Source organism: Bos javanicus, chromosome 13 (assembly GCF_032452875.1).
Source record: "Bos javanicus breed banteng chromosome 13, ARS-OSU_banteng_1.0, whole genome shotgun sequence".
Taxonomy (NCBI): Eukaryota; Metazoa; Chordata; class Mammalia; order Artiodactyla; family Bovidae; genus Bos; species Bos javanicus.
In genome coordinates this window covers 60752584-60779716 of record NC_083880.1, presented here as the reverse complement: position 1 = coordinate 60779716, position 27133 = coordinate 60752584, and the positions used below count along the sequence as shown (strand labels likewise).

At 44.6% G+C, this 27133-nt stretch overlaps 1 protein-coding gene across 5 annotated transcripts; it reads right to left on the bottom strand.

Annotated features, from left to right (window-relative positions):
- Positions 1 to 261: 261 nt before the first annotated feature.
- C13H20orf96 (chromosome 13 C20orf96 homolog) lies at positions 262 to 27133 on the bottom strand. 5 transcript variants are annotated; one of them, XM_061437159.1, is made up of 11 exons: positions 20090 to 27133; positions 19752 to 19800; positions 19172 to 19289; positions 9780 to 9892; positions 7328 to 7486; positions 6727 to 6844; positions 5480 to 5637; positions 5298 to 5399; positions 5028 to 5114; positions 4227 to 4345; positions 262 to 615 (listed from the first exon to the last, which is right to left on the bottom strand). In XM_061437159.1, exons 1-11 carry the CDS (start codon positions 20107 to 20109, stop codon positions 555 to 557), a joined length of 1104 nt encoding a protein of 367 aa, XP_061293143.1. In that variant the 5' UTR covers positions 20110 to 27133; the 3' UTR covers positions 262 to 554. The 5 variants fall into 5 exon arrangements, with proteins under 5 accessions (XP_061293143.1, XP_061293144.1, XP_061293146.1 ...); XM_061437160.1 differs by having other exon boundaries at positions 6745 to 6844; XM_061437162.1 differs by lacking the exon at positions 5298 to 5399 and having other exon boundaries at positions 5582 to 5637.

Here is a 27133-nt window from a genome sequence, read left to right as displayed (position 1 = left end):
GCAGTGAAGGTTCAGCAAGTTCCCAGGGGTCTCAAACTCCAGGCATCCCCCCTCCACCCGGGCACTGGTCTCAAAAGATCTGGGCACAAATCAGGGGGAAAACTGGGCTCCCATTGCACCAGGGAGGGGGCGGCTGGAGCCACAGAACCATGGAGACTCAGGCAGGGGTCCCTCCAGCACTTGTTGAGAAGTTCTGAGCCCCAGATGCAGGCAGCAGTTATCCACCTCTTATCTTAAGACAAAATCTATTCCTACCATGCCTTAGGAAGCCCCAGGCATTGGCAAAGACCAGGGCATGCCCAACTTTATTGGTAAAAAGGACTCGCCTAGGAATTCCTACCTGGGCCAAGCAGCAGCTCCGAAAGAATGAGGGGCAGGAGAGGAAAGAAGAAAGGAAGGGAGAGAGAGCAAGAAAGTGGGGAAAGAGGGAGGGAGTGAGGAGGGAAGGAACTGCAGACCGGCACCTGGATGGGGACGTGGCCTTAGGGGAGAACTCAAGGCTCCAGGTAGGGGGAAGAAACCAGGGAAGGAGGGTTGGCCTCCAGCCCCACCATCTAGAAGGGCAGCGGCTCTTCCACAGGGATGTTGAGGACGACGTCCATGTCGGGGGTGCACCTGTAGGGAGGAGCAAAGCGGGGGTGTAAGAGGCCAGGCACTAGAGCTGCAGGTTGGGGAGCGTGGCCTCAGGGGAACCCTGCTCTTTCGAACACTGGTACCGGGGAGCCCCATTCCAAAACAACCTGTGCGCACGCACACATATGCACATCAAAATGAAACAGGAATTGGTTTGGCAAGACTCATGTTCCCCTACAGAGGTCTGAGGTCAACAGGGAGCAGGAGCTCAGCTCTCAAGCGCTGAGGCCCTTCAGGATGAGCGCGCTCTCTGGAGTCAGAGTGACGGTTTTAGAAGCCTGGCTCTGAGTCGCCTCAAACACTGCTTTTCCTCTCTGAGCCTCCTGCCTTCACTGGGGACAGACCCCAGGCGAGCCTCTGTTTCCTCACCTGGCAAATGGGGAGGGTCCGGAAGAAATGAAGATGAAGTTGATTCGCCAAAATATAACAAATTCTAAATCTAGATGGGTAACCGGGTACTCATCATAGTATTCTCTCAATTGTTCTATACATTTGAAATCGCTCAAAGTAATAGTAAAAAAAAAAAATGCATCTCTGCACTGTTGTTCAGTCACTCAGTCACAGTTCAAAAGCATCAATTCTTTGGCACTCAGCCTTCTTTAAGGTCCAACTCTCAAATCCATACATGACTACTGAAAAAACCATACCTTCGACTATATGAACCTTTGTCGGCAAAGTGATATCTCTGCTTTTCAATATGCTGTCTAGGTTTGTTGTAGCTTTTCTTCCAAGGAGCAAGAGTCTTTTAATTTCATGGCTGCAGTCACTGTCTGCAGTGATTCTGGAGCCCAAGAAGATAAAATGTCACTGTTTTCATTGTTTCCCCATCTATTTGCCAAGAAGTGATGGGACTGGATGCCAAGATCTTTATTTTCTGAATGCTGACTTTTAAGCCAGCTTTCACTCTCCTCTTTCACCTTCATCAAGAGGCTCTTTAGTTCCTCTTTACTTTCTGCCATAAGGGTGGTGTCATCTGCATATCTGAGGTTATTGACATTTCTCCCAACAACCTTGATTCCAGATTGTATTGGCATTGCCAAAATTTCCATTTCCAGCCAAAGTCTGTCTTCTGAGATCTACTCTTATACCCCCAGCTCCCTACCTGTCAGGTCCACGCTCAGGTCTCCATAACTTAAACTCAGTGTCCAAATCAACTGCTGATTGACCTACATATGCACCCTTCACCCCCAGTCCCAGTCTTCCCTCTCTCTGGGTTTGGTACCACTACCCATCCTGTTACAAAAGCCAGGAACCCAAGGGTCATTCTTGACACCTCCCTGTACTGTGTTTCCCATATCCAAATATCACCAAGTCCTACAGATTTACCTTCTTAAATATTTCTCCACTCTGTCCATCTCTCCTCTCTCTTCTGCCACCCATCTTGGCCAAGTCACTCCCAGCCACCCCCTCCACACACAACCGCCATCACAACCAACTGGACTCCCAACATAGCCTCTCCAACATCTTCTCCATATTCTTTTCAAAGTGTCTTTTCTTGGAATGCAAATCTGATGTCATCACTGAGCTTGAAAAGTCTTTACTTAGGACTTCCCTGGTGGTCCAGTGGTTAAGACCCCACACATCCACTGCAGGGAGCACAGGTTTGATACCTGGTTGGGTAACTAAGATGTTGTATGCAAAGTAGTATGGGCAAAAAAAAAAAAAAGTTCTTTGCTTTCAGGATCAAATATCTTTGGTCTACAGGGCCCTGCACGGAAGTCCCTAGGGACGGGGCTGTCATAACTCTCCCCATCACTCTGCAGTCCAACCTCACTCAGCTCCTCATAAACACCAACTTCCCTCCTACCACACATCTACAGCCTCACTGCTCAGCCTGTGGTCCAGGGGTCGGCACCTCAGCTTCTCCCAGGAGCTTCCTAGAAATGTAGACTCCTGAGCCCCACTCCAGGCCTATCAGTTCAGAATCTGCTTTTCCACAAGATCTCCAGGTGATTCCAGTGCATGTTTTGGATGGAAAAGTTCTACTTAGCAGCGTGCCATTCCCACATCCTAGGAGGAGACAGCTTCTTCCCACTCCTGGCGTCTCCCTGCCCATGGAAGGGCATCAGTGGGCATACTGTCATCAGTGCGCATACATCATCAGTGGGCATGCTGCTCCTGGCCTCTCTCCATCTCTTTACTCACTCTGCCCAGGAAGGAGGTATAACAACCTGAACAGAGTCTGGAGAGAGGAATGGGACCTGGGTAGCCCTGCCCCATTCTCTCTCAGTACTGAGCAGCCTGCAAGGACTACAGTCTCCTTTGCTTCCATGCAGCTGACCACGGAACTCCATTTGCCTAATTCTGGGTTAGTATTCAGAAGCCAACATGCCTGGAGATATAAGCTACATTCTCTAAAATCAGCTCTATCAGATAAAAGTGAGAGTCTGGCCCATGTCACCCTTGCCCCTTTCATTCTTATTTCAGTGTGTCCAGAGCTCAGGTAGGGACAATGGAGCCTACTTGGCACATCTCGAGATGCCAGCACCACCACCTAGAAATGCTCTTCCTTCAGTTTCCCCTTCAGCCCCCTTTGCCCAGTGAACTTCTGTGAATAATCCCTCAGACTTTAGTTTAAAAATGTCACATTCTCAGGATTTCCCTGGTGGTCCAGTGGTGAAGAATCTGCCTTCCAATACAGGGTATGCGGGTTCGATCCCTGGTCTGGGAATTAAGACCCCACATGCCGTGGGGCAACTAAGCCCACGCGCCACAATGGACCAGCACAGCCCAAAAAAAAAAAAGATCACATTTTTAGGGAGACCTCTTTGCCATTCCAGACACCCCTCTGTCCAGGCCATGCTCTCCCGTCACCACATCCACATCTCTTCTTTAGCAGCTCTCATCTCAGCTGCGACATTTATCTGCGGCTCGTTATCGATTCATGTTTGGTCCCATCCTCGGCTGTGGTGACAAAGCCAAGGACTGTTTGCCCTCACCACGCCTGGTGCTCCATAGGCCCGTCGTAGATCTGACAGCACTTTTTAAGGAAACTTAAGAGGAGAATGAAGAGGTAGAGGAGGAAGAAGGAAAGGGAGAGGAAGAGAAGGAGACAGACACAGAAGCTAAGGAGAAGGAAAATAATTGGCAGATGGCAGGAACTGCCCCACCTGGCATGGCCTGGTGGGATCCCCATGCTCAAACAGGGACGGCCTGCCCCTGGGAGGTCGGGCAGGGAACTGGTTTTGGAAGGAAGTTCTTCCTTTGGGTCCCAGAAGTCTGCCCCACAGAGAGAACACCGTTCTCTCCTCGCAGGGTGCCTTCCAGGCCATTCTTTGCTGGAGCCAACCACCCTACTCAACACCGTCTTCCTGAACAGCCTGGGAGCTCAGGGGTGTACCCACTTGGTTGAGACACAGAATCTGGAACTTGAGGGGGCCAAGGAGATTACCTAACTCAGCCTGCTACGTGCAGATGGACACTCAGGCCAAGAGATGGCAAAAGGTCATGGATGCCGCACAGTCAGAGGCAAACACCCAGTCTCCTGCCTGCACAGGTCCTGCCTTCTCCCCCAGGCTGCCCCCCAAGAACAGAGAGCTTGCTCAAGCCCAGAGCATGGCTAGTGTAAGAGGTGCTGCTCAAGGACCACCTACTTGGATCTCCGAAGTAGAACGTCCGCAAATACGATCTCTCGGGGTTCCCAGATCTGAAATTCCAGCTGTTCCATCTCAGCCCTTAATCTGGGTATTTCCTCCTCAAAACGGTCTATAAACTGAGGAAAGCAGGTGAAATTGAGAAACCAAACATCCCCCAACCAACAGAAGAAAAGGGAAAAATGCGTGAATAAGGACATCTAGGGAAATAGCCTAGGCTCTGTCACTGGGACTTCTGGACTCCAAAGCGGGGCTCCCTCCTTGCAGGGCAGGGCTGGCTCATGAGTTACTGACAATGTTTGATGGTGCTGAAAAAGGTGAGGGGAGACAGGCTGCAAGGGGGTGGCAGTGCTCGACAGTGAGAATTAGTGGGGGCTGGTGGAGGTGATGAAGGTCATTCACGCAGACAACTGATGAAGGTGCAAGATAACAAAAATTACCATGAGAGGGTGGTGATCATGGAATTCATTAACATGGTCTTGAGTGATGGTCAATGTCAAGAATTAAGAGGTGAAGACAAGGAGTGGGTAGTGATAGTAAAGTGATGGCTGTGTGGATGAAGCTTGGTGATGCTGCCGATGGGTCACGGCTGGTGGTGTTGGTTAATGAGGCAAGGCCTAGTCCTGGACAAATTCCGTTCTCAGATGGAAGATGTTAATGGCACAGCCAAGGAGGAAGACTAACACCAGAGACCTCATAAGCCCCAGATCAGGACAAGCCTGACCCCCCCAGAGGTCCTGGGGACCACCCACTCCCCCTGCTCTCACACAGCGGGGATCACCACCATCGCCACCCACTCACTTCTTGGAACTTGTCCATGTATTTCAGTATAACCCGGGTATTCCAGGTCTTCTGCAGGAGAGTCTCCTGATTGGCACGCTGGATTTTCTGTGGAAAAAGGGAAATCTTCTTCTGGCCCCCTAGAAGGGGCCCCCTAGAAGTCTGGCCGCCTAGACTGGCCCCAGATGGGTAGCAGATGGGCATGTGGTGGCCCTGAGGGCAGAGGACAGGGTTAAGAAAGCAGGGCTGGGGGCAGGACCCGGATACCTGCCACAGTGGCTGGCTACTCACCACCACCAGAGACCTCAGAAGGTTTTTTTTCTTATTCTGAATCTGGTTGGACATAGACGCCAGGACCATTCTGCACATCTCACTGAGTTCATCTAGCTCGTCCTAGGGGTTGGCAGGAAGGTGTTGGCCACCAACCCTGCTTCCCACAGGGTCAGGTGAGGCAAAACCAGGGGCTCACCTACCAACTGGCTGTCCTTCACCTGCTGCAGCTGGCGCACGAGGTTGCCCACCTGTACCAACTTGATGGGGTACTCGTGGTCCTTGTACGTGCTCACGAAGCTCACCTGCTCACGGACCTTCTCGATCTGGGCATCCAGCTGCTCCACCTGCTGCTCCAGGTCTGACAAGGGACAGAAGGCAGGATCGTCCCTCAAGGACCACTCCAGGGCCACCCAAGAAGCAAAGCTCTCCTTAGCCAGTGGATTGGGGTCTGGGTCTATGGCTGTACCAGCCTGAACGTGCCTGATCTCATCTGGATTGGGGTCTGGGCTGAAACAAGCCCAAACACAGCTGGGAGGTGATGGACAGGTAGGCCCCCAGAAAGAGCTTTGCCTCCACAGGAGAAGAAGGACAGGTAAGCCCCCAGAAAGAGCTTTGCCTCCACAGGAGAAGCAGCAACAACCTACCCAAAAGAGGAAACAAACTATCCCGGTGCCCGATCCTTGGCACCAAGCCTGGGGAGATGAGGTGACAGGGCACACCAAGCCTGGGGAGATGAGGTGACAGGGCAGGATTAAGACAGCCTATCCTGGGACTTCCCTGGTGGTCCAGTGGTTAAGAATCTGCCTTCCAATGCAAGGGATGAGGGTTTGATCCCTGGTCGGGGAACTAAGATCCCACGTGCTGTAGGGCAACTAAGCCCACACACCACAACTAGAGAAGCCTACTAACTGCAGCTACTGAGCCCTGTGCACTCCAGAGCCTGTGCTCCGCAACTAGAGAAAGTCCTCGAGCTGCAACAAAGAGCCTGCGCAGCCAAAAAAAAAAAAAGGCAGTCTATCCTGCCACCCTCCATGGAGAGGATCCCAAGTGTCTGAAGCTGCCTGACACACCAGGGGAAAAAAACCACAGGCTCAACAACTCTGTGACCAGTGACCTGCCCAGCCACCAACTCCCAGAGGAACCTTGGCAGGAAACAGATAGGTTGGGATTGGATGCTGGCTCCTAGCTGTATAACTTTCAGCAGGCTACTTCACTTCCCTTAGCCTCAGTTTCCTCATCTGTAAAATGGGAGAAAAGAAAAACTTCCCCTGCCTTATAGGTAGTTGTAAGGACTGAAAGTATGCCCGTAAAAACAGAGCACACAGGGCCTGCAAGTGCTAAGTGATGAGTAAGCTGTCGCTGTGCATCTTAGCAGTCCCCTCTGCCTCAGAAGCGAGGTGGTGGGCCTGATGGCTTCCCCTAGAGAGCCAGGTGAGGGTCAACTAACCCGCGGAGAGATTCTTACTGCGGATCTTGGCTTCCTCCTTCTCCTCCCATTCCTGGAGCTCACACTTCATCTGGTGCAGCTTCTTCTTGTTGGAGTACTCCAAGATGTCAGTGATGGTCTGTGGGAGTGGGGGGGCATTAGCTCACCACCACCATCACCCACCACCCCCGCTTCCACTGGTGCTGCCAAAGCAGGGACCGTCAGAGAACTCAGTACTTTCTCAGAGGAGTCCCCAGACCCAATCCCACTGGGGCCCACACTTCCTGTGTGCCAGGTGCAACTCCTTTTCGGGGTGAGCGCTATTGTGCCCCACTTGTATGGGGCTCAGAGGTTGACTCAGAGCCTTCCAGCTAATTAGTGCTGAACTGGGATGAGTCCCCACCCCACCCCCAGTCTGATTCCAAGACCCAGGTAGGGGTGCGGGGGGCGGGGACAGTGGAGTGTGTAAAAGATGCTATCTTCCAGACGGAGGAAGGAGCTTATGCAACCAGCCGGGAGAAAGCAGGAGAGGGCGCCCAAGGGCTCGGGAGGGGCGGTGTCGCGGGCTGGACGGCGGCTCAGGGCGGAGGCGGGGCTGCGGGGCCAAGGCGGGGAGAATCACCATGTAGACGTCCTGCTGCTGCAGCAGCATCCGCACTTTCAGGGCGGCGCTGTCCTCTGTGTCCTGGATGGTCTTGATCAGTTCCCCACAGTGGTTGGTGAGGAATTCCTCGTGGTCGCAGAGCTCCTGGTACGAGGTTCGCCGGTTCCGGAGCATTGTCTGCGGGCGGAGAGACGGGGAAGGGAAGTGGCGATGCGCGGGGCCGGCCGGCACCTCCCAGAGCCCAAGGACCACGTCCCTCCCGCCGCAATCCGCCCCCTTGTGGCCCCGACTGATAAATGCCACCCGAGCTGGGAGGCTGTTCTCTATTGTCTGCGGGTCAGAGCACCTTGAATTATTTCATCCTTTCTGAAACACCCATTTCCCCATAATTTTATGCTCTGGGGTGGAGCTGTATCTTACAGCTGGTGGCGTGTTACAGTCTAGTTGAAAAATATTTAATTAGTGAGTTATTAAGATAAAGGTGCGCCTTATTACCAGTGGCTTCTTAGAATCAGTGAATTATGTGTGTGTTAGTCTCTCAGTCGTGTCTGACTCTTTGCGACCCAATGGACTGTAGCCCACCAGGGTCCTCCGTCCATGGGATTCTCCAGACAAGAACACCGCAGTGGGTTGCCATTCCCTTCTCCAGGAGAACTTCCCGACCCAGGAATGGAATCAAGGTCTCCCGCATCGCGGACGAATTCTTTACCCTGAGTCACCAGGGAAGCCCTCTTTGCATTGAAAGAAGTCTTAATCGCTGGACCACTAAGGAAGTCCCAACATATTTTTCTTATTTTCTTCTTTCTTGTCTGTCTTCCCAACTAGAATTTTACAGCCAGGAGGGCAGGGGCTTTGGTTGTCTTGTCACAGCTGTATCTCCAGCACACACACAGAACAGTACCTAGAGCTCCATAAGGGTGGGCTTAATCAACTGATGAGTAAATATTCTTTGGAGGTTTTTTAATTTGTTATGCGTCTCCCCTTTTTAATTTGTTATGCTAAAGTATAAGCTCCATCATAGCACGGATTCTGGGATCATGTTCATGGCTATCTCCCCAGCACCCAGCTTGGTGCCTGACACATCATTGGCACTCTCGGGAGTTGGTGCTTGAATAAAAAACTGTCCTGAGGCTGAGGGGCAGAGTCAGAATCCTACTCCAACTCCAAGAACAAACCAACTGGGTCGTTTCTGCATTCTTGCTCTGTTTCCCCCTTGTCCCCACAGCCCACTCTGCACACAGCAACAGCAGCCCGGGGACTCCTATGAACCTCAGGGCCTTTGCAGTTCCAGTTCTTCTGCCTGGAGCATTCCTGCCTCAGATGTCACCACCTTGACAGCCTTCCCTGACCACCCTCCTAAAATGGTCATGGCCACCCCCTCCTCTGTGGTCCTTTAGCCCCCTAACCTTATTTTATACTTCTTCACAGCTCTTGTCTTCACTACACGTGCCGTATCTATCTTGTTTGTTATCTGTCTCCCCTGTGAGCTCCCTAAGGTCAGAGGCCACATCACTGGTGAATTCCCACACTTAGAACAGGGTCTGGGACACAGTAGATGCTCAAATATTTGTTGATTAAACAAATGAATGATTATAAGAGAGAGTATTAGGAACTGGTTAGGAGCACAGGTTTTAGAGCCAATTGTCCAGGTTCATGTTTCATATCAAAAACACATAACCCTTCTAAAGTCAGGATAAAAATAACATCAGAAATATGAGTTCCTCCTTTAAGAATACTGGGCTGCCTCTAATAACTCATTTTTGCAAAATTGAAGGTTAAAGGGAAAAAAACGATTTCAAGGCAAATACATTTCTCCCTATTTCTTTATATAACAGTCATTGTTCATTGAGCTATTAAAAACTTTCCTGAAGAAGTTAAGAACTCTTCTATAATATTTTGTAGTAGTTATAGTATTTGGTATGTTACTTTCTGCTATGGACACTAATGCCCCCACTTCTTCTAGTTCATTTCAAATACTTTGAAACATTGTTCAGAAGCCATAATAAACAACAGATTTTGAGAAAATGAACGATCAAGTTCTATCAGTTGATGTGAAAAGTTTTAATAGGAAGCTCCTAAGTCTTGCTTCAAGATGCACTGTATTTCATGAAAGGTTAATTTCCCAGAGTTTGTAAATGAACAAGCCACTAGATTGTATTCCTAATGCAATGAAATAAAATGATTCCAATCATTTTCCTGTATCTTAAACACAAAGGCAAATCTTTGTCTAACTGGCTTTGACCCCTGGTACTGTATTTTCTAACTGTGTGATCTGGTGCAAGTCATTTATCTCCATGCACCTCAGTTTTCCCTTCTGTAAAATAGGGCTGATGATAAGCATGCCCATGGGGTTGCTGTGAGGAGAACAAGACTGCAGGCAGGCACGCACAAAGTGCTCAGGGCATGTTTGCTATGACCATCCCCCACCCCCCGGCCCTGGCCCCCAGTGCCTGTGGGAGGATGCTCATACTCTCATTAGTCGGATTGTGGCCTGTGTCTTCCCAGAGTCCAACTTTCCTCTGCGCAGCTCTAGTGGATTCCTCGGCTGGCTTGTCATCCACAAGGTAGGCTTGGATTGCCACCCTAGGGCATGGGAAAGGACAGAGAGAGAGTCAGGAGAAACAGTCAGACAGCCCAGGCCCCACCTGCATCCACTCATGGCCTTATAGTGTATGACAGTGAGACAGAAGCCAAAGCTCACATCCATCAGTAAGCTCCCAGGCCCTACTCTGGTCCTTGTTATAAAGGACAGCGAAGCCCAGGGAACTTCCACATACCATACTGACTGTGTGGCTGAACAGAGGGACAGTGAGGGGTAGTAGCGGGAGGATGGCCAGACACCCTCATCTCTCCCCCCAAGCTGGCCAATGGTAAGCTCAGGAAGGAAAGAGGTTAAAAGCAATAACTAACGAGCTAGACAGCCTGGGTTTGAATCTGGCAGCTCACATGACCTCTCTGCCCCTCACTTCCCCATTACTCTATAATACAAGAATCATCATCATGACTACTTCACAGGATTGTCGTGAAGACTAAATAAGAAGTTACTGTCCTTTAAAGTGTTTGGAATAATGCTTAACACATATTCAGTGCAAATATAAATTACCAGTTGTCACTGTTATTACCAGTGGCCTGAGAACTGGGATCAGGACCACAGCATCAGATAAAGATACAGGAGCCAAGCAAAACACTGTCTCTGAAATACCTGTAAAACCTGTGGTCCTGCCAGATATGAAGTACACGAAAATAATTCAGAGCAGAAGACACTCAAGAGGGCATGTTCCAAGAATCCCTGATTCCTCTTGGCGTGTCCTGCACCAGCGTGAGGCAAATCACACAAACCATCACATCACAAATGCTGCCCTCAAAGGCCCTGTTAGAGGTGCAACCCAATTCATTTTGAAAAATATTATTTCTTTAATGGATTGACATCCATAATTTAGTATTAAGTACTGAGGTGACAAAGCAAATTAGAGTACTTTTGAGTTAAAGTTATGAATTATCTGATATTTACTTGAAACTATTTGAGAGATGGAGTGATTAATAATTACTCTTGTAATTCTAATTTTTTTAATATTTATTTTTATTTATTTGGCTGCACCTGCATGCAGGTCTTAGTTGCAGCATGTGGGATCTTTGATCTTTGTTGCGGCATGCAGGATCTTCAGTTGTGGCCTGTGGGATCTAGTTCCCTGGCCAGGGATGGAACTCAGGCCCCTTACATTCAGTCTTAGCCACTGGACCACCAAGGAAGACCTTGTGATTCTAATTCAAAATACGTAAATGAGATTTTGATTTAGATTTGTTTTAAGTTGCAAGGTTTAATACAATCTTATTAAATGTATATAAATTACCACAACTTTTAAGAGAACATAAGATTACCCACATTTAGAGGTTTATTTATTAGATATACAAGAATTACATTACATGCCCAATGGTTTTGTTAATCAGAACAAGTGAACTTTTTGAAAGTGAAAATGTATATATAAAATTTTAAACGTAGCTTAAACAATTTAAGGGAATTTAATTAACCAAGTTCCAAAACCTCCTTTACGAGGGTTTTTAAAAATTATAACATTTGTAGGTTGAACTTAAATACTTAGGAAGATTTGTCGGTTTAATAACGCGTATTTCTTTTCATTAGTGGTGGTAGCCCTGATTTATCTTTTTTTAATTAAACTTTTAATTTTGAAATAAATTCAGATTACATGCAGTTTTAAGAAGTAATACAAAGAAATCTTGTGTTTCCTCAACTCAGTTACTCCCAATGGTAACATCTTATAAAACCAAGCACAGTATCACAAGCAGGACACTGAAAGACAGCATGTTACAGAACACTTCCACAGACGCAAAGGATTGCTCCTGGGGCCTTGTACGGCCACACGCATTTCCCTCTCCTTCCATCCTCCTCCCACTACCGGCATTCATGAATCTATTCTCCACTTCTACAGTTCTGTCATTCCCAGAATCTTATACAAATGGAATCTAACAATATGATACTTCTAAGATTGGCTTTTCTCACTCAGCGTAATTCACTGGAGATTCATCTAAGTTAGTGAAAGTATCAAAAGTTCTTTCCTTTTCCTTCTGAATAGTATTATGTGGAATGGATGCACCATAGTTTCTTTAACTACTCACTCATTAAAGGACATCTGGATTGTTTCCAGTTTGAGGGTATTATGAATCAGGCTAAAGTGAAACTGTCATGCACTGGTTTTTGTGTGACCGTAAGTTTTCACTTCTCTGGAATAAATGCCCAAGAGTGCAACTGTTGGATCATTATGGGAAATGTGTGCTTGGTTTCATTAGAAACGAATGACCCAATCTCTCGTTGTTGCCAACACTTGGCATTATAACTATTTTTCATTTTAGTCATTCTGATAGATGTTCAGTGACACCCCATTCTGGTTTAATTTGCATAGCCCTAAGTGGATAATGATTGGAGAAGGAAATGGCAACCCACTCCAGTGTTCTTGCCTGGAGAATCCCAGGGATGGGAGAGCCTGGTGGGCTGCCATCTATGGGGTCACATAGAGTCGGACACGACTGAAGCGACTTAGCAGCAGAAGCAGCAGCAGTGGATAATGATGTTGAACATCTTTTCCTGTGCTTATTTACCATATGTATTTCCTCTTCTGGTGAAATGTCTCTTCAAGTGTTTTGCCTTTAACTCTTTAACTGAATTGTTTTTCTGTTGAGTTTGAGGGTTCCCAATATATTCTACAAAGCAGTCCTTTGTCAGGTATGTGGTTTGCAAACATTTTATCCAAGTACATAGCTTCATACTTAATCTCCGTGAAGACTGTGAAAAGAACAGAAGTCATACATTTTTATGAAATCCTACCTGTCCATTTATTCCATTTTTCTTTTATGAATCCACTGTTGGTACGAAGACAAAGAACTCTTCACTTGCCATCAGTCCCAAAGATTTTGCTCTCATGTTTTTTCTAAAAGTTTTACTGTTTTACATTTTACATTTAATTTTGATTTCATTTTAAATTTACATTTTGGGTTAATTTTTGTATAAGTTGTGAGACTTCGATAGAAGTTCCTTTTTTCATCTGTGGATGTCCATCTGCTGTAGCACCATCTGTGGAAAAGGCTTTCTTTTCTCCACTGTTCTTGCACCTTTGTCAAAAATTGCTTGAGTATTTGTGTGGCTGTTTCTGGTTTTTTATTCTATTGATCTATGTGTTTCTCTAACAATACGATGCTGTTTTGATTACTATAACCAAATAGTAGGCATTAATATCAGGTAAAGTGATTCTTCCGATGTTGTTCACTTTAAATTGTCTTATCTATCCTAGGACCTTGCTTTTCTGTATAAATTTTAGAATAAACCTGTCTATGCCTACAAAAAACTTGCTGGGATTTTGACTGGGATTGCATTAAACGTGAATCAATCTGAGAACTGACATCTTTACAATGTTGAGTCTTCTAATCCATGAACACAGTATGTTTCTCCATTTATTTAGGTCTTCTTTGATTCTTACATTAGCATTATATAGATTTCAGCTTACAGATCCTATACGTGTTCTGTTAAGTTTATGCCTAAATATTTCATTTTCTTTGGTGTGACGGTAAATATATTGCGTTTTTTATTTTGATTTCTACATATTTATTATTAGTACATAGAAACGTGATGGGTTTTTGTGTGTTGTGCTAGTATCCTGCAACCTTGGTCAACTCATTACTTCTAGTTTCTTTTTAGATATAGTAGATTCCTTAAGATTTTTTATGTAGACAGTCATGTCATCTATAAATAATAGTCAAATAATTCTATCTGATTCATCTCAGTGTTGATGTCTGTCTTTTCTCATTCATGTTGTGCTTTTTCTCATTGTTGGTATGATGGGTGATTCTCATTGTATCTTGGGTGTTTTAGATATTGCTCTGGATCTTATTTCATCTTCTTTTTAGCAGACAATCTCCTGTTGAAATTCAGCATGAAGGCCAGATGATGGTGTATGCTCCCCATTCTAGCAGCCCACTTTTTTCTTTACAGTTTTCAGAGCCTCTCTCTGTTGTGTAGTGTCCAGGGATTTTTAGTTGCAAAAGGGAGGACCAGGAAGGAATGGGGCTACTCCATCTTGGTGGAATCAGCAGATTTATCTTTTTTTAATACTCAAAAGCTGCCCTCAAGGACATGACTTTCCACAAGACATGCTACCAACCCAAGCTTCAGTGTCCTCATCTGTAAAATGGTGATGACACCATTTCCAGAAGTGAATGAGATCATGCGTATATGCTCAGTTGCTCAGTCGTGTCTGGCTCTTTGCGACCCCAGAGACTGTAGCCCACCAGGCTCCTCTGTCCATGGGATTTCCCAGGCAAGAATATTGAAGTGGGTTGCCATTGCCTCATCCAGAGGATGTTCCTGACCCAGGGACTGAACCCTGGTCATTTGCGTCTCCTGCATTGTAGGCGGATTCTTTACCACTGAGCCACCAGGGAAGCCCATGAATGGGATCATGACCTCCTTCAATTATAAGTGTATTTTTTTTTTCTTTTTAGCTGCACTTTGCTGTGACTCGTGGGCTCTCTAATTGCAGCACAGCTGATTTAGTTGCCCCAAGGCATTGGGACCTTAGTTCCCCAACCAGGGATCAAACCCAAGTCCCCTGCATTGGAGAGCAGATTCTTTACCACTGGACCACCATGGAAGTCCCTACAAGTGTATTTAAAGTTTTGTGTAATTACATGTGTGAGGTTGGGACTATGAACTACACGGCCAGAAACCAATCTTTCTCCTAAGTCAACAACACTCAGCCCAATGCTGTGTACACCGGGGGCTCAGCAAATGGCTGCTGCTGAATGGATGTATGAATGAATGAATGAATGAATGGATGAATGAACAAATAAGGCCTCTACAATAGAGCCTAACACAAAATGAGTCCTCAGCAAATGCTAACTGTTGTTATTTACATAGATTACACTTGAACAAGGCAGGAATCTTTGTGCCCGTTTCCACAGGGAAGGAAACTGAGGCTGGGATCAGTAACTCAAATAGAATTGCTAGCAAGAAGGGACACTGGAACACCAGCTCAGGTCTACATTTCTCCAGTGGTTGACTCTGGGTCCTGGAGCCAAACTGCCAAATATCACAGCCTGGCTGTGCCCCTCCTACCTGTGTGCCTTGGGAGTTGCACCTGTCTGTGCTTCAGGTTCCTCATCTCTAAGAGGTGATAACATCAGCACCCATCTCACGGGGCTGTTGGGAAGATTAAATGAAGTGATATGCGTAAATTGCTCAGATAGTATCTAGCACATATGTCCTTGGCATATGTTAATTGCTCTTGTTCTGGTTGTGGTTGTGTCTATTACATACCTCACTGCTTTCCCAATGAAAGGAAAGGGCAAGCGTTTCCTTGTAGATGCTGTTTGAATAGGACCAAAGACAAAACTTCTGTCACTATCACAATGTCGTGTGCTTATCACTTTACATCAATGACTCTCAACAGCTCAACAGGGGTATTTACATATACTGCTGGGGGAATCTGTGGTACACATAAAAACTAAGGGTCCAATATCTCCCAGACAGGACAACCCCATAGAACATAGAATTCTCCTATCTTGTTTAACTTTTCTAAGTCCTAATAGATACTGACATAGGTAAAATCCGATTATAATGATCTGATCCCAGAACCTGATTTTGTTTTACATGTAACTATAAAAATGGAAAAAAAACAGAAACAGTGACAGATTTTATTTTCCTGGGCTCCAAAATCACTGCAGACAGTGACTGCACCCAAGAAATTAAAAGATGCTTGCTCCCTGGAAGGAAAGCTATGACAAACCTAGACAGCATATTGAAAAGTAGAGACATCACTTTGCCGGCAAAGCGTCATATAGTCAAAGCTATGGTTTTTCCAGTAGTCATGTACAGATGTGAGAGTTGGACCATAAAGAAGGCTGAGTGCTGAAGAATTGATGCTTTTGAATTGTGGTACTATAGAAGACTACCAAGAGTCCCTTGGATTACAAGGAGATCAAACCAGTCAGTCCTAAAGGAAATCAACCCTGAATACTCACTGGAAGGACTGATGCTGAAGCTGAAGCTCCAATACTATAGCCACCTGATGCAAAGAGCCAACTCACTGGAAAAGACCCTGATGCTGGGAAAGATTGAGGGCAGGAGAAGGAGGTGACAGAGGATGAGATGGTTGGATGGCATCATCGACTCAACGGACATGAGTTTGAGCAAGCTCTGGGAGATGGTGAAGGACAGGGAAGCCTGGTGCTGTAGTCCATTGGGTCCCAAAGAGTCATTCACAACTTAGCAACTAAACAACAACATAATGCTGAATTTTCCAATGAGGCAGCTACAGTCAGGGGAAGATTGTGCCTTGTTTTGTTTAGAACTCTAGTAAGAGATGACACAACTTTGGAAATCGGGTTGCAATGAAAAATCCCTCTTGGTATTTGAGTCCCCAATTTCCATCATGTGTCAGTCAGCATTTGCAACTGTTACATTCACCATGATGCCACATCTATGAGTAAGCTTCTGATGACTTGCTCATGCCATCCTGAACATTTACATAATGAAACCTTTGCTATTTAAATGTAAATAACTTGCCTTTTCCTTTACTTTACAATTCCATTCAGTTCAGTTCAGTTGTTCAGTCATGTCCAACTCTTTGCTGTCCCATGGACTGCAGCATGCCAGGCTTCCCTGTCCATCACCAACTCCCAGAGCTTGCTCAAACTCATGTCCATCAAGTCGGTGATGCCATCCAACCATCTCATCCTTTGTCGTCCCTTTCTCCTCCTGCCGTCAATCTTTCCCAGCACCAGGGTCTTTTCCAATGACTCAGTTCTTCGCATCAGATAGCCAAAGTATTGGAGTTTCAGCTTCAGCATCAGTCCTTCCAATGAACATTCAGGACTTATTTCCTTTAGGATGGACTGGTTGGATCTCCTTGCAGTCCAAGGGACTCTCAAGAGTCTTCTCCAACACCACAGTTCAAAATTCTTCATCAATTCTTCAGTGCTCAGCTTTCTTTATAGTCCAACTGTCACATCCATACATGACTACTGGAAAAACCATAGATTGACTACGGGCCTTTGTTGGCAAAGTAATGTCTCTGCTTTTCAATATGCTATCTAGGTTGGTCATAGCTTTTCTTCCAAGGATCAAGCGTCTTTAAATTTCATGGCTTCAGTCACCATCTGCAGTCATTTTTGAGCCCCACAAAAATAAAGTCTGTCACTGTTTCCATTGTTTCCTCCATGTATTTGCCATGCAGTGATGGGACTGGATGCCATGATTAGTTTTCTGAATGCTGAGCCAACTTTTTCACTCTCCTGTTTCACTTTCCTCAAGAGGCTCTTTGGTTCTTCTTCACTTTCTGCCATAAGGCAATCTTGATTCCAGCTTGTGCTTCATGCAACCCAGCATTTCGCATGATGTACTCTGCATATAAGTTAAATAAGCAGGATGACAATATACAGCATTGATGTACTCCTTTTCTGATTTGAAACCAGTCTGTTGTTCTATGTCCAGTTCTAACTGTTGCTTCTTGATCTGCATACAGATTTCTCAGGAGGCAGGTAAGGTGGTCTGGTATTCCCATCTCTTTAAGAATTTTCCACATTTTGTTGTGATCCACAGTCAAAGGCTTTGGCATAGTCAATAAACCAGAAGTAGATGTTTTTCTGCAACTCTCTTGCATTTTCAATGATCCAACAGATGCTGGCATTTGATCTCTGGTTCCTCTGCCTTTTCTAAATCCAGCTTGAATATCTGGAACTTCACCATTCATGTACTGTTGATACCTGGCTTGGAGAATTTTGAGCATTACTTTACTAGCGTGTGAGATGAATGCAATTGTGCGGTAGTTTGAACATTCTTTGGCATTGCCTTTCTTTGGGATTGGAATGAAAACTGACCTTTTCCAGTCCTGTAGCCACTGCTGAGTTTTCCAAAGTTGCTGGTATATTGAGTGTAGCACTTTAACAGCATCATCTTTCAGGATTTGAAATAGCTTAACTGGAATTCCATCACCTCCACTAGCTTTGTTCATAGTGATGCTTCCTAAGGCCCACTTGACTTCACATTCCAGGATGTCTGGCTCTAGGTGAGTGATCACACCATCGTGGTTATATGGGTCGTGAAGATCTTTTTTGTATAGTTCTTCTGTGTATTCTTGCCACCTCTTAATATCTTCTGCTTCTGTTAGGTCCATACCATTTCTGTCCTTTATTGTGCCCATCTTTGCATGAAATGTTCCCTTGGTATCTTTAATTTTCTTGAGGAGATCTCTAGTCTTTCCCATTCTATTGTTTTCCTCTATTTCTTTGCATTGAGCACTGAGGAAGTCTTTATCTCTCCTTGCTACTCTTTGGAACTCTTCATTCAAGTGGGTATATCTTTCCTTTTCTCCTTTGCCTTTAGCTTCTCTTCTTTTCTCAGCTATTTGTTAGGCCTCCTAAAACAGCCATTTTGCCTTTTTGCATTTCTTTTTCTTGGTATTTTGCATTTCTTTTTCATTTCTTTTTGTATTTTTTCTTTACTTTACAGTTAGGGCATTATATTAACTTTTAAATTATATACATAGGTAGATTATATTATCTATGAAGTTTATTTCAGGATATTAAAGGAATATTACAAAATATATGTCATTAAAAGGAGTGCTGAGTCTCATAAGGTTGAATAACAATGGGCTTTACACGGATCTTCTCATTTAACTCTCACATCATATCAGGTAAGTATTAGTGTCCTCATTTTAAAAATGAGGAAACAGAAATTTAGAGAGATGAATGACTTTCCCAAGAGAGCAGATGAGAGAACCAAGATCTGAATCCATGTCTGCCTAAGCCAAGGCCTCAGAACTCCCCTGGAAGGCGTGACAGTGATGTGGCAGAGATTATCCCAAGTTCACCAAACTCTGTTTTCTTTTCCTAGCTGGACTACATTTCCCATCTTTCCTTGGGGTTAAGGGTGGGCATGTGGCTGAGTTAAGGACACCGGAATATGAGTGGGCGTGATGTCTGTCACTTCAAGTCTAGGCCCTGAAAAAGATCTGTCCACAAGATCATCCATATTCTTGCTTTCTTTCTTCTTTCTGCTGGATGCAAAAGGACCCAACAGAGGACTTCAGGACCTTACAAGATGTCCTAGTCACAAGGTGATGGAGCCTAGACTCCAGAATGATCATGTGAAAAAGATTACCGCCCTCCCCCCAGATCCACAAATGTACTTTGACATAAATGAGAAACGAGCATCTGTATTAATACTTCAAATCTGGGGACTGTTTGTTATAGCAGTTAGCCTACCCTGATATAAATGCTGTCACCAAGGGCCAAGAACCTCTACCCCCATCCTGTCCCCACCTCCTTCTCCAGCGCCCAAGGACCTCTGCCCACCTGGCTGGATGGTAGACCAGGTCTTCCTTTCGCTTTTCTTAGTGCCCACAGGCTGTGGGATTGGAGGCAGAGCAGATGGCTTGGCTCTCTGCTTGGACCGCTGCCATGGAACATAATCCTACCAGACATAACACAAATCAGTCACACAGCTCATGGGCTCAAATCCCAGCTTCCCCCCTTACTGATATCTGTAACCTTGACCAAGTGGGTTTACCTCTCTGAGCCTCAATTTTCTCATCTGTAAACTGGACCGAATTTAAAAACCTACCCCCATACGTTGGTACAAACATTCCAAAAGATATTTGTAAAGCATGTGGTAAGTGCTCCCTAAATGTTATCAAGTTTGCATCAGCCAGCCAGAATTTACTAAGCACATCCAGGCCGGGAGGTGCTAAGAACTGAGAAACAGAAGACATGGAAAAGACCCGATAGGAAAGCAGATATGCAATCAGAGATAAAGAAGGGAGCAGCATAATATATCCTTACCTCCTAATAAGACAGTGAGAAAACTGAGGTTCTGAGGCACGCCCCGGGTCAGCAAGCCCCACCCCCACACCGACCCTAGCCCTTCTGGACTCACCAGAACCTGGAACTGGGGGACTGTGGAGCCGATCCCAGAGCGGCTGCGTCTGCAAAGTGTTGGGTCGGGAAAATACTCCCATCAGTCCCAACCCGTGAGGATGCAAGCAGCAAGCGTGAAACTGGGATGGGGTCTCGAACCCGAAACCTCAGTCACTAAGGACACAAGCCTAGCAGGAGCCTGAGAACACGCGAGAGAGGCGGGGCTAGGGAGATAAGGGGGTGGGGGGGAGAGGGCGGGGTCAAACGAGCGGGACGACACCCGGAGAAGACCCAGCCAGCGCTGGGTTGGGGGCCACGCATGCGTACTCCATCTCCTTCCTTACCGCTTTCACATACTTTGGAAAGTTGCGCGCCATTAGGGAGAATGGAAGAAGAGTCCCGAGGCTTTGGGGCCCCGATTTTGGGGGATGCCTGTTTCTTCGGCTTCTCCAACTTCCTTGTTTCAGCGTTGATCGCGCGGTAACCAAGGCCACTCAAACTTCCCAGAGACACCTGATGCTTTCTCGCCTGTCTCCGTCTCCAAGGAAACGGACGCAGACTACCGAACGCCTAGAGGGACCAATATCGCACTGGAAAAAGTAGCTCTCGCCACATTCCACGCATCGCGGTTTCAAATTCCCCTCAGCTGGCCCCGCCTATCATGCTAAAGAATTATGTCATATTCCTCCTCTCAGCAAACCTCCATCACGTCCTTCTCCATCCTTACTCTTGGCTAATTACGTTGCTTCCTGTTTCACCGGAAAAATCATGGGAATCAGTAAACTCAGGTTCACATCACCTCATTCACCCACCCACATGCCTCCCTACTGAGACCCTGTAAACTGCTTGCTGACCTCGATTCCTGTTGTGCACTGAAACCTGTCCTTTCTCATTTTCTCTAGGACTTTCCCCCAGGAATTTCCCCCATTTTCTCCATCACCCTCTCCTCTGTATTTTCACTGCTTTACCAACATATTTTAATTTCTTCTGTTAAAAAAAAAGCGAACATTTCCCATCCAGCTACCCTCCCATTTCTGCTTCACTTTAAAGCAAAACTTCTAAAGAGGTTTGCCTACTGTTTCCCATTCCTTTTTGCCTCTTCAATCAGGCTTTCACTCTCCACCTCTCCACTGAAACTGCCACTGTCAGCGCTGCCAGTGAGCTCCATTTTGCTAAACTTCTCTGTGTGCATCTTCCTTAGCCAATCTGCAGCATTTGACACAATGGATCACTCCCTCCTTGACACACTTTCTAAACATGGTGTCCTGGAAACCACTCTCTAGCGCTGCTTCCCACCTCATTTTCTTCTCTTTCCCTGCTTTCTCTTTTTCTCCCTTTACTCCCAGGTTGCCCCAGGACTCGGACTCAGCCCTCTCTTTTTTTCTATCCATTCGTGCTCCCTTTCAGTCTTGTGACTTAAGATGCCATCTTTACCCAGATGCCTCCTAGACTCACATCTCCAGCCTCTCCATCTTCTTCCAGTCACATACATCCAACTGCCTACTCAGCATCTCCATTTGGGTACCTGAGAGGCAACTAACACTCAGTATTTCCCCAATTTTAGCCAACTCAAAGTGGCATCTCTCTTCCTGGAGTCTTTTTTTTTTTTTTTGCCACACCCAGGAAGGCTTGTGGCCTGTAGTGAAAGTGCAGAGCTCTAACCACTGAACTGCCAGGGAATTCCCCTGGAGTCATTCTTAACTCATCTTTTGACTCATCTCTCCTCCCACATCCAAATCTGTCAGCAATACCTTCAAAGTAATGTAGAGTCAGACTGCTTACTCCCACCGCCACCCATACAAATAAACACCCCACTTTGCCCCTTACTCCAAGACTACAAGTACCAGCTCCCACCCTTACCGCACTCCAGTTCTCTCTCCACACCTCAGATTTGCTAGATAGAGCACAGATTTAAAAGTGCATTCCTGTTTTAAAAAATAATTTGGAAGGAGCAAATTAATTTAAAATCAGTCACACTTCAATAGGGGAATGTTTCCATAGAACACAAGGCTTGGTGATCCAGCAATTAAGAACCTACCTTGCAATGCAGGAGATGCGGGTTCGCTCCATGGTCAGGGAACTAAGATCCCACATGCCAAGGAGCAACTAGAGAACCCACAAGCTGCAACTAGAGAAGCCTACATGCAGCAGCTACTGAATCCTGCATGCTCTGGAGCCTGCATAACGCAACTAAAGTCTCCATGCACCACAACAAAAGATCCTGCATCTTGTATCTAAGACCCAACACAGCCAAAATAAATAAATAAATAAAATAAAATTGTTTAAACCTATCATTCTATGTTTAAAAATCTATTTTTAAAAAAGAGAGAGAACACTAGGCCAGAGCTCCCAAACTTCTCCCCCTCTTAAAAATCACAGGAAAATGTTTTAAATAGCACTGCACACTGTGGTCAACAGAAAAGACTGCTATGGAAAAAGCACACAATATTGTAAATTAACTATACTTCAATAAATAAATAATAAAGAAAACATAAATAAAAATAAAGATCTCATTTCCCAACCTCCCTTGTAGCTACATAAGGCCATGTGATTAGGTTTTGGCAAATGTGAGCAGAAGAAACATGTGCAGTTTTTGGTCATGCCCTTAAAAGGAAAGGAGACTAGATAAACATGGAGACAGAAGGCACTGGGATCGCAGAGCTGTCCTGCCAGGTGGAGGCTCTAGTATCCACTGATGACTGGCTTTTCCTGGTTAAAGGTGGAATTCTCCTTGGTACTGATGCTGCAATAGGAATGCTAGCTGGATTTGTTACATTATCCTTGGCTAAAAGACAAAGTCCTAAATGGCTCAACAAGGCCACGCATTCTTACTGGAGAGTAGGTATTCCCTTACCTTTCGAGCCCTGGGGTGGGGCTCACTTTATGCATGGTGTGGGGTTGCTGTGATCAGCTTCACATCTGGAAAACTTTGGGAGTCCACAATGCATTGTACCATACATTTAGATATAGCAGATTATTTAATCTTCACAATAACTTTGAAGCAGATGAAAGACTTTTGAAGTAAAATGCAATCAATATTTCCAACAATTCCCAGGAACTCTTTTTTAAAAAATATTTGTCAGCACTGGGTCTTAGGGTCTTAGTTGCAGCATGTGGGATCTAGTTCCTTGACCAAGGATGGAACCCGGGCCCCCTGCATTGGGAGTGCAGAGTTCTAGCCATCGGACCACTAGGGAAGTCCCTCTGAAGAACTCTTGGATTGACTGTTGAGTGGGAGGAAGCACTGAAATGCAAATGAGTTGAGCATGGTGGATAAAGTCCAGAACAACTGTTATGGGAAGGGCTGTCTTTGGAGAAGCCACAACAGCAGAGGGACTCAATTGATTTCTCCTCAGGAACACATGCAGATTGCTGACTTACCTATGGGATAGACGGCATTCAGTGTCCTCACAGGAGGCCGACAGTCATTTCTGTGTGCTGTACTTTACAGCTGATTTGGTTATGTTCAAGTGTGTGTGTGTGTATGTGTGTGTGTGTTGGAGGGAGGGCAAAGTCTTCCCAAAGCTAGGAAGACTGTTTAAAAATAATTATATGGATAACTTCTCTATGTGGAGAAAATCCCAGGGGAAATACTTTTAGGACTATTTAAACAAGAAACAGTTGAAACCAAGTTTCTTACCTGAAAAAAATTATACTAACCTATAATGGAAAGTCTTCAGAAACAGACTCCAAACAGCAGTAGTAACTCAATGTGTCTAACTAAATAAATTTCAACAGCCTTTCTTGTCAGTATGTGGCTATCAGAACTTAAAGGATTTTCTGGTGTTAGGCAGACTCCAAAATGATGGGGTTAATAGGTAATCCTGTCCATCAGGCAGTGGGTGTGGCTTTGGTCTCCTGAAGGCAGTCTTTGATTTTTACTTGCTAGTCATTTACCCTAAAACCTTACCATAAGGCCCTGTATATTCTTAGATAAGAAGCCAGTAACAGATTATGATAACTTGAAAGGATAATCATGCTAAAATAATAATAAATTGGTTCTGGGTCCCTAAACATTGACGGTTTATAGTTTTATCTCAGTTGTCAAGATAAAAATAGCCCAATTATCACCTATCTTAACAAATGATTTTAACCAGAAAGTCATCTGAGTATTGAGTCTCAATATTGATGAGCACCACCTCCCTGATGGAAAGAGCTACTGGTCTATTCTTATAAACACTCCTAGTCCTTTCCTGTCCTCCTAGATCTCTCCCAGAAAGCAAAAAAATATCTGCTTTTGCTGGGGATTAACTTTTTTTAAGAAAACTACATTAATATGCCAATATGCCCAGAAAACTAACTTTTGATTGAATATTATTGTGTAATTTTTTTATGATTTCTTAGGCTCTAATTAGCTATCAGATTTAATAAAGTACATTTGAAATGTATCTCATAATGAAATCTTTCAGTTTTAAGGAAAATTTTTAAATGAAATGTCAAGTGCATAATGTAAGTTTTCTCTGGACCACGTTACCCTGTTAAAATTGCTGCATTGTTAATTAATTAAACAATGTTAATAAGCACCTGGGAAGATAAAGAGCCTCAGCTTGTGTGCTGATAGAACCATGAATGTAAGTTGTCAGTAAACAGTAAGCTTGATGTAGGCATCGTTATCTCCATTTCACAGACATGAGGCAGAAATACATAAGTGAATAACCATATAAGCTTTGGAGTTTATATGCTTGAGGGGGCACAGATTTTGACAATCGAAAAAACAGAACTATGTTAAACAACATGGAACTGAACATTATTTTTCATACAAAGTTAAAGCACATTGTATTTCCTTCCTGACCACTTACCCACTTGCTTCGAGAGAGATAAGCTTCACCTGAATTATTATATCTGATTGATGATTGTCATTTATAACTTTATTGCTACTCCTGTCAGGCATTCCTTTGGAAAAGGAGTATGGATTCATTCCATATTCTATAGATTATAAGATAAAGTTAGGCATGTATCTGCTTATACTTTTTAAGATAACCTGTTTTTTGTTTTTTTTTTAATCTGTCTTTATACTTCAGTTCAGTAGCTCAGTCTTGTCTGACTCTTTGTGATCCCATGGACTGCAGCACTCCAGGCCTCCCTGTGTTTATACTTAGAAGTATCTCTTAATAGTAGGCTTCCCTGGTGGTTCAGATGGTAAAGAATCTCCCTGCAATGCAGGAAACCCATGTTCTGTGCCTGGGTCGGGAAGATCCCCTGGAGAAGGAAATGGCAGCCCACTCCAGTATTCTTGCCTGGATAATTCCATGGACAGAGGAACCTGGCAGGGTACAGTCCATGGAATCACAAAGAGTTGGACACAACTGAGCGACTATCACTCAAACTACTACAAGCTTCGTGACATTGGGCAATTCACTTCCATGACTGACCATACTTTCCTCATCTGTGCATAGGAACAGTAATTCTAAGTCACAGATTTTTTTTTCTCTTGTTCTCCAAAACCTGCTTCTTTTTTCAAAGGCCATCACAAATCACACCTCCCCCACAGTCTCCTAACTAGCCGTTTAATAATAGTGCAAATTTCAAAACTCTGTCCATTAAAATCCAGACTGAGATGCCAAACTTACCAATTCTAATAACCCTCTCTGGCAATAATCTGCCAGGAATGAGTAAAGGCTGCCCTCTTCAGATGGCCTTTGTGCCCATCTGGACTGCTTTGCTCACAGGATACCTGCCTGGCCCCACAGCTTCTGGTTCAGCGATCTCTACAATCTTCAGCGATCTCTGACTATATAGACTTGGTCTACAGTCAGACCAAGCTGACTGCTGGAGCAGTACTGAGGGGAATGGTTGACAATATTTTTAATAAATTCAGTGAGAAATCAATATAAATGTTTAGTCTTTTATCCAATTCACAGTGCTGATTGTGATCATCAAGAAAAACAACTAAAAATGACCAAAAGAGAATAGACAAAACTTGGATCTGCAAAAGTTAACAAGAAAAAAGGCACTGATGGAAAGAATGGCCATACCCATACCAGCAAAATCTTATGACAGAAGAAGATATGGTTAGTAAAACTGAGAAGCAGCCAGACCCCAGTCCACAGATCAAATCTTTTCAAAATACAAACAGATCTCTCAGTAGTCAGAAACAAAACAAAAATGCCCAATACATCTTGATTCCGTGAGGGGTCCTGTCTAGTACAGTAAAACAAGAAAAAGTGTTAAGATCTGAACAGAAAGATGTTCATTATTTACAGACAATATGACTGTCAACAAAGAAAAGGAAATTGATTCTAAAAGCCATTGGAAACCTTAAGATTTCAGTATTGTTGGCAGATATGAGTACAATACAAAAAAATTCAAATGTGTTTCCTTTAAACACCAACATCAAATATGTGATTTCCAAAGATACCATTTACAATAGCAACCAAGGTGCCTTGGAATAAATCCCTCCCGAAATTATACAAGATCTCTATGAAGAAAACCATAAATTACTATTGAAATTCATAAAATAAGACTTACATAAACGAGGAATCCCAGAGGGCCATAAATGGGGAGACTCAGTATTATAATATGGCAATTCTGTATAAATGCAATGTAAACCCAATTAAAATTCCCAAAAGTGGTTTCCTGGAATTTACTAAGCTGGTTCTAAAATTTATACAGAGGATCCAAATATAGCGGAGACAACCTCAAAGAAAAAAGAGAAGGAAGAACGTTTCCCATTTAAAAAAAGAAACTAGAGTTAGGCTTCACTTTAAAAACAGGAAGATCTGGCCACAGTGGGAGCAGTAATTAGCTGGAGTTGACTGTCAGCTGCCCCTTCAGATAGACTATGGGCCCTCCAGCTCCCCCATTTCTTTATTTAAAGTACTTGCCTTGTAGATAAATGATTGTGTGCTAGTTACCTGGGGTGGGGAGTTAGGGTAAGAGGAACAAAAGAAATTATTAAAAATGAATAGGTTCTAGGACTTTCCTGGAAGTCCAGTGGTTAAAACTTCACTTTCTAATCCTGTGGGTGCAGGGTCTGATTCCTGGGAGGGAAGCTAAGATCCCACATGCTTCAAGGCCAAAAACACCAAACATTTAAAGGAAAAAAAAAAGATGCAGGGTTGTAACAGATTCAATATTTTTTTTTAAAAAATGGTCCACATACAAAAAAAAAAAAAAAAAAACTTAAAAAAAATAAAATACATAGGTTCTGTTTGGTTATGTAAATATCCTAACCATGAAAAAGATATGAGCAGGCGAGCACAAAGAATAAAAGAGTTGAGTGTGTGAATCTAAGATTTTGATACTTCCGGTTAATGATCTCAATTCATATGATCCTGGGCATTTGGGGCGGAGAAGGGATGGAGGAAATCAGGTCAGGAGTTATAAAGTGAAGGAATCGGAAGCACAAGAGTTGGAGATGCTGGCTTCCTGAGACCAGTACTGGAAGTGGAGTAAAGGGAA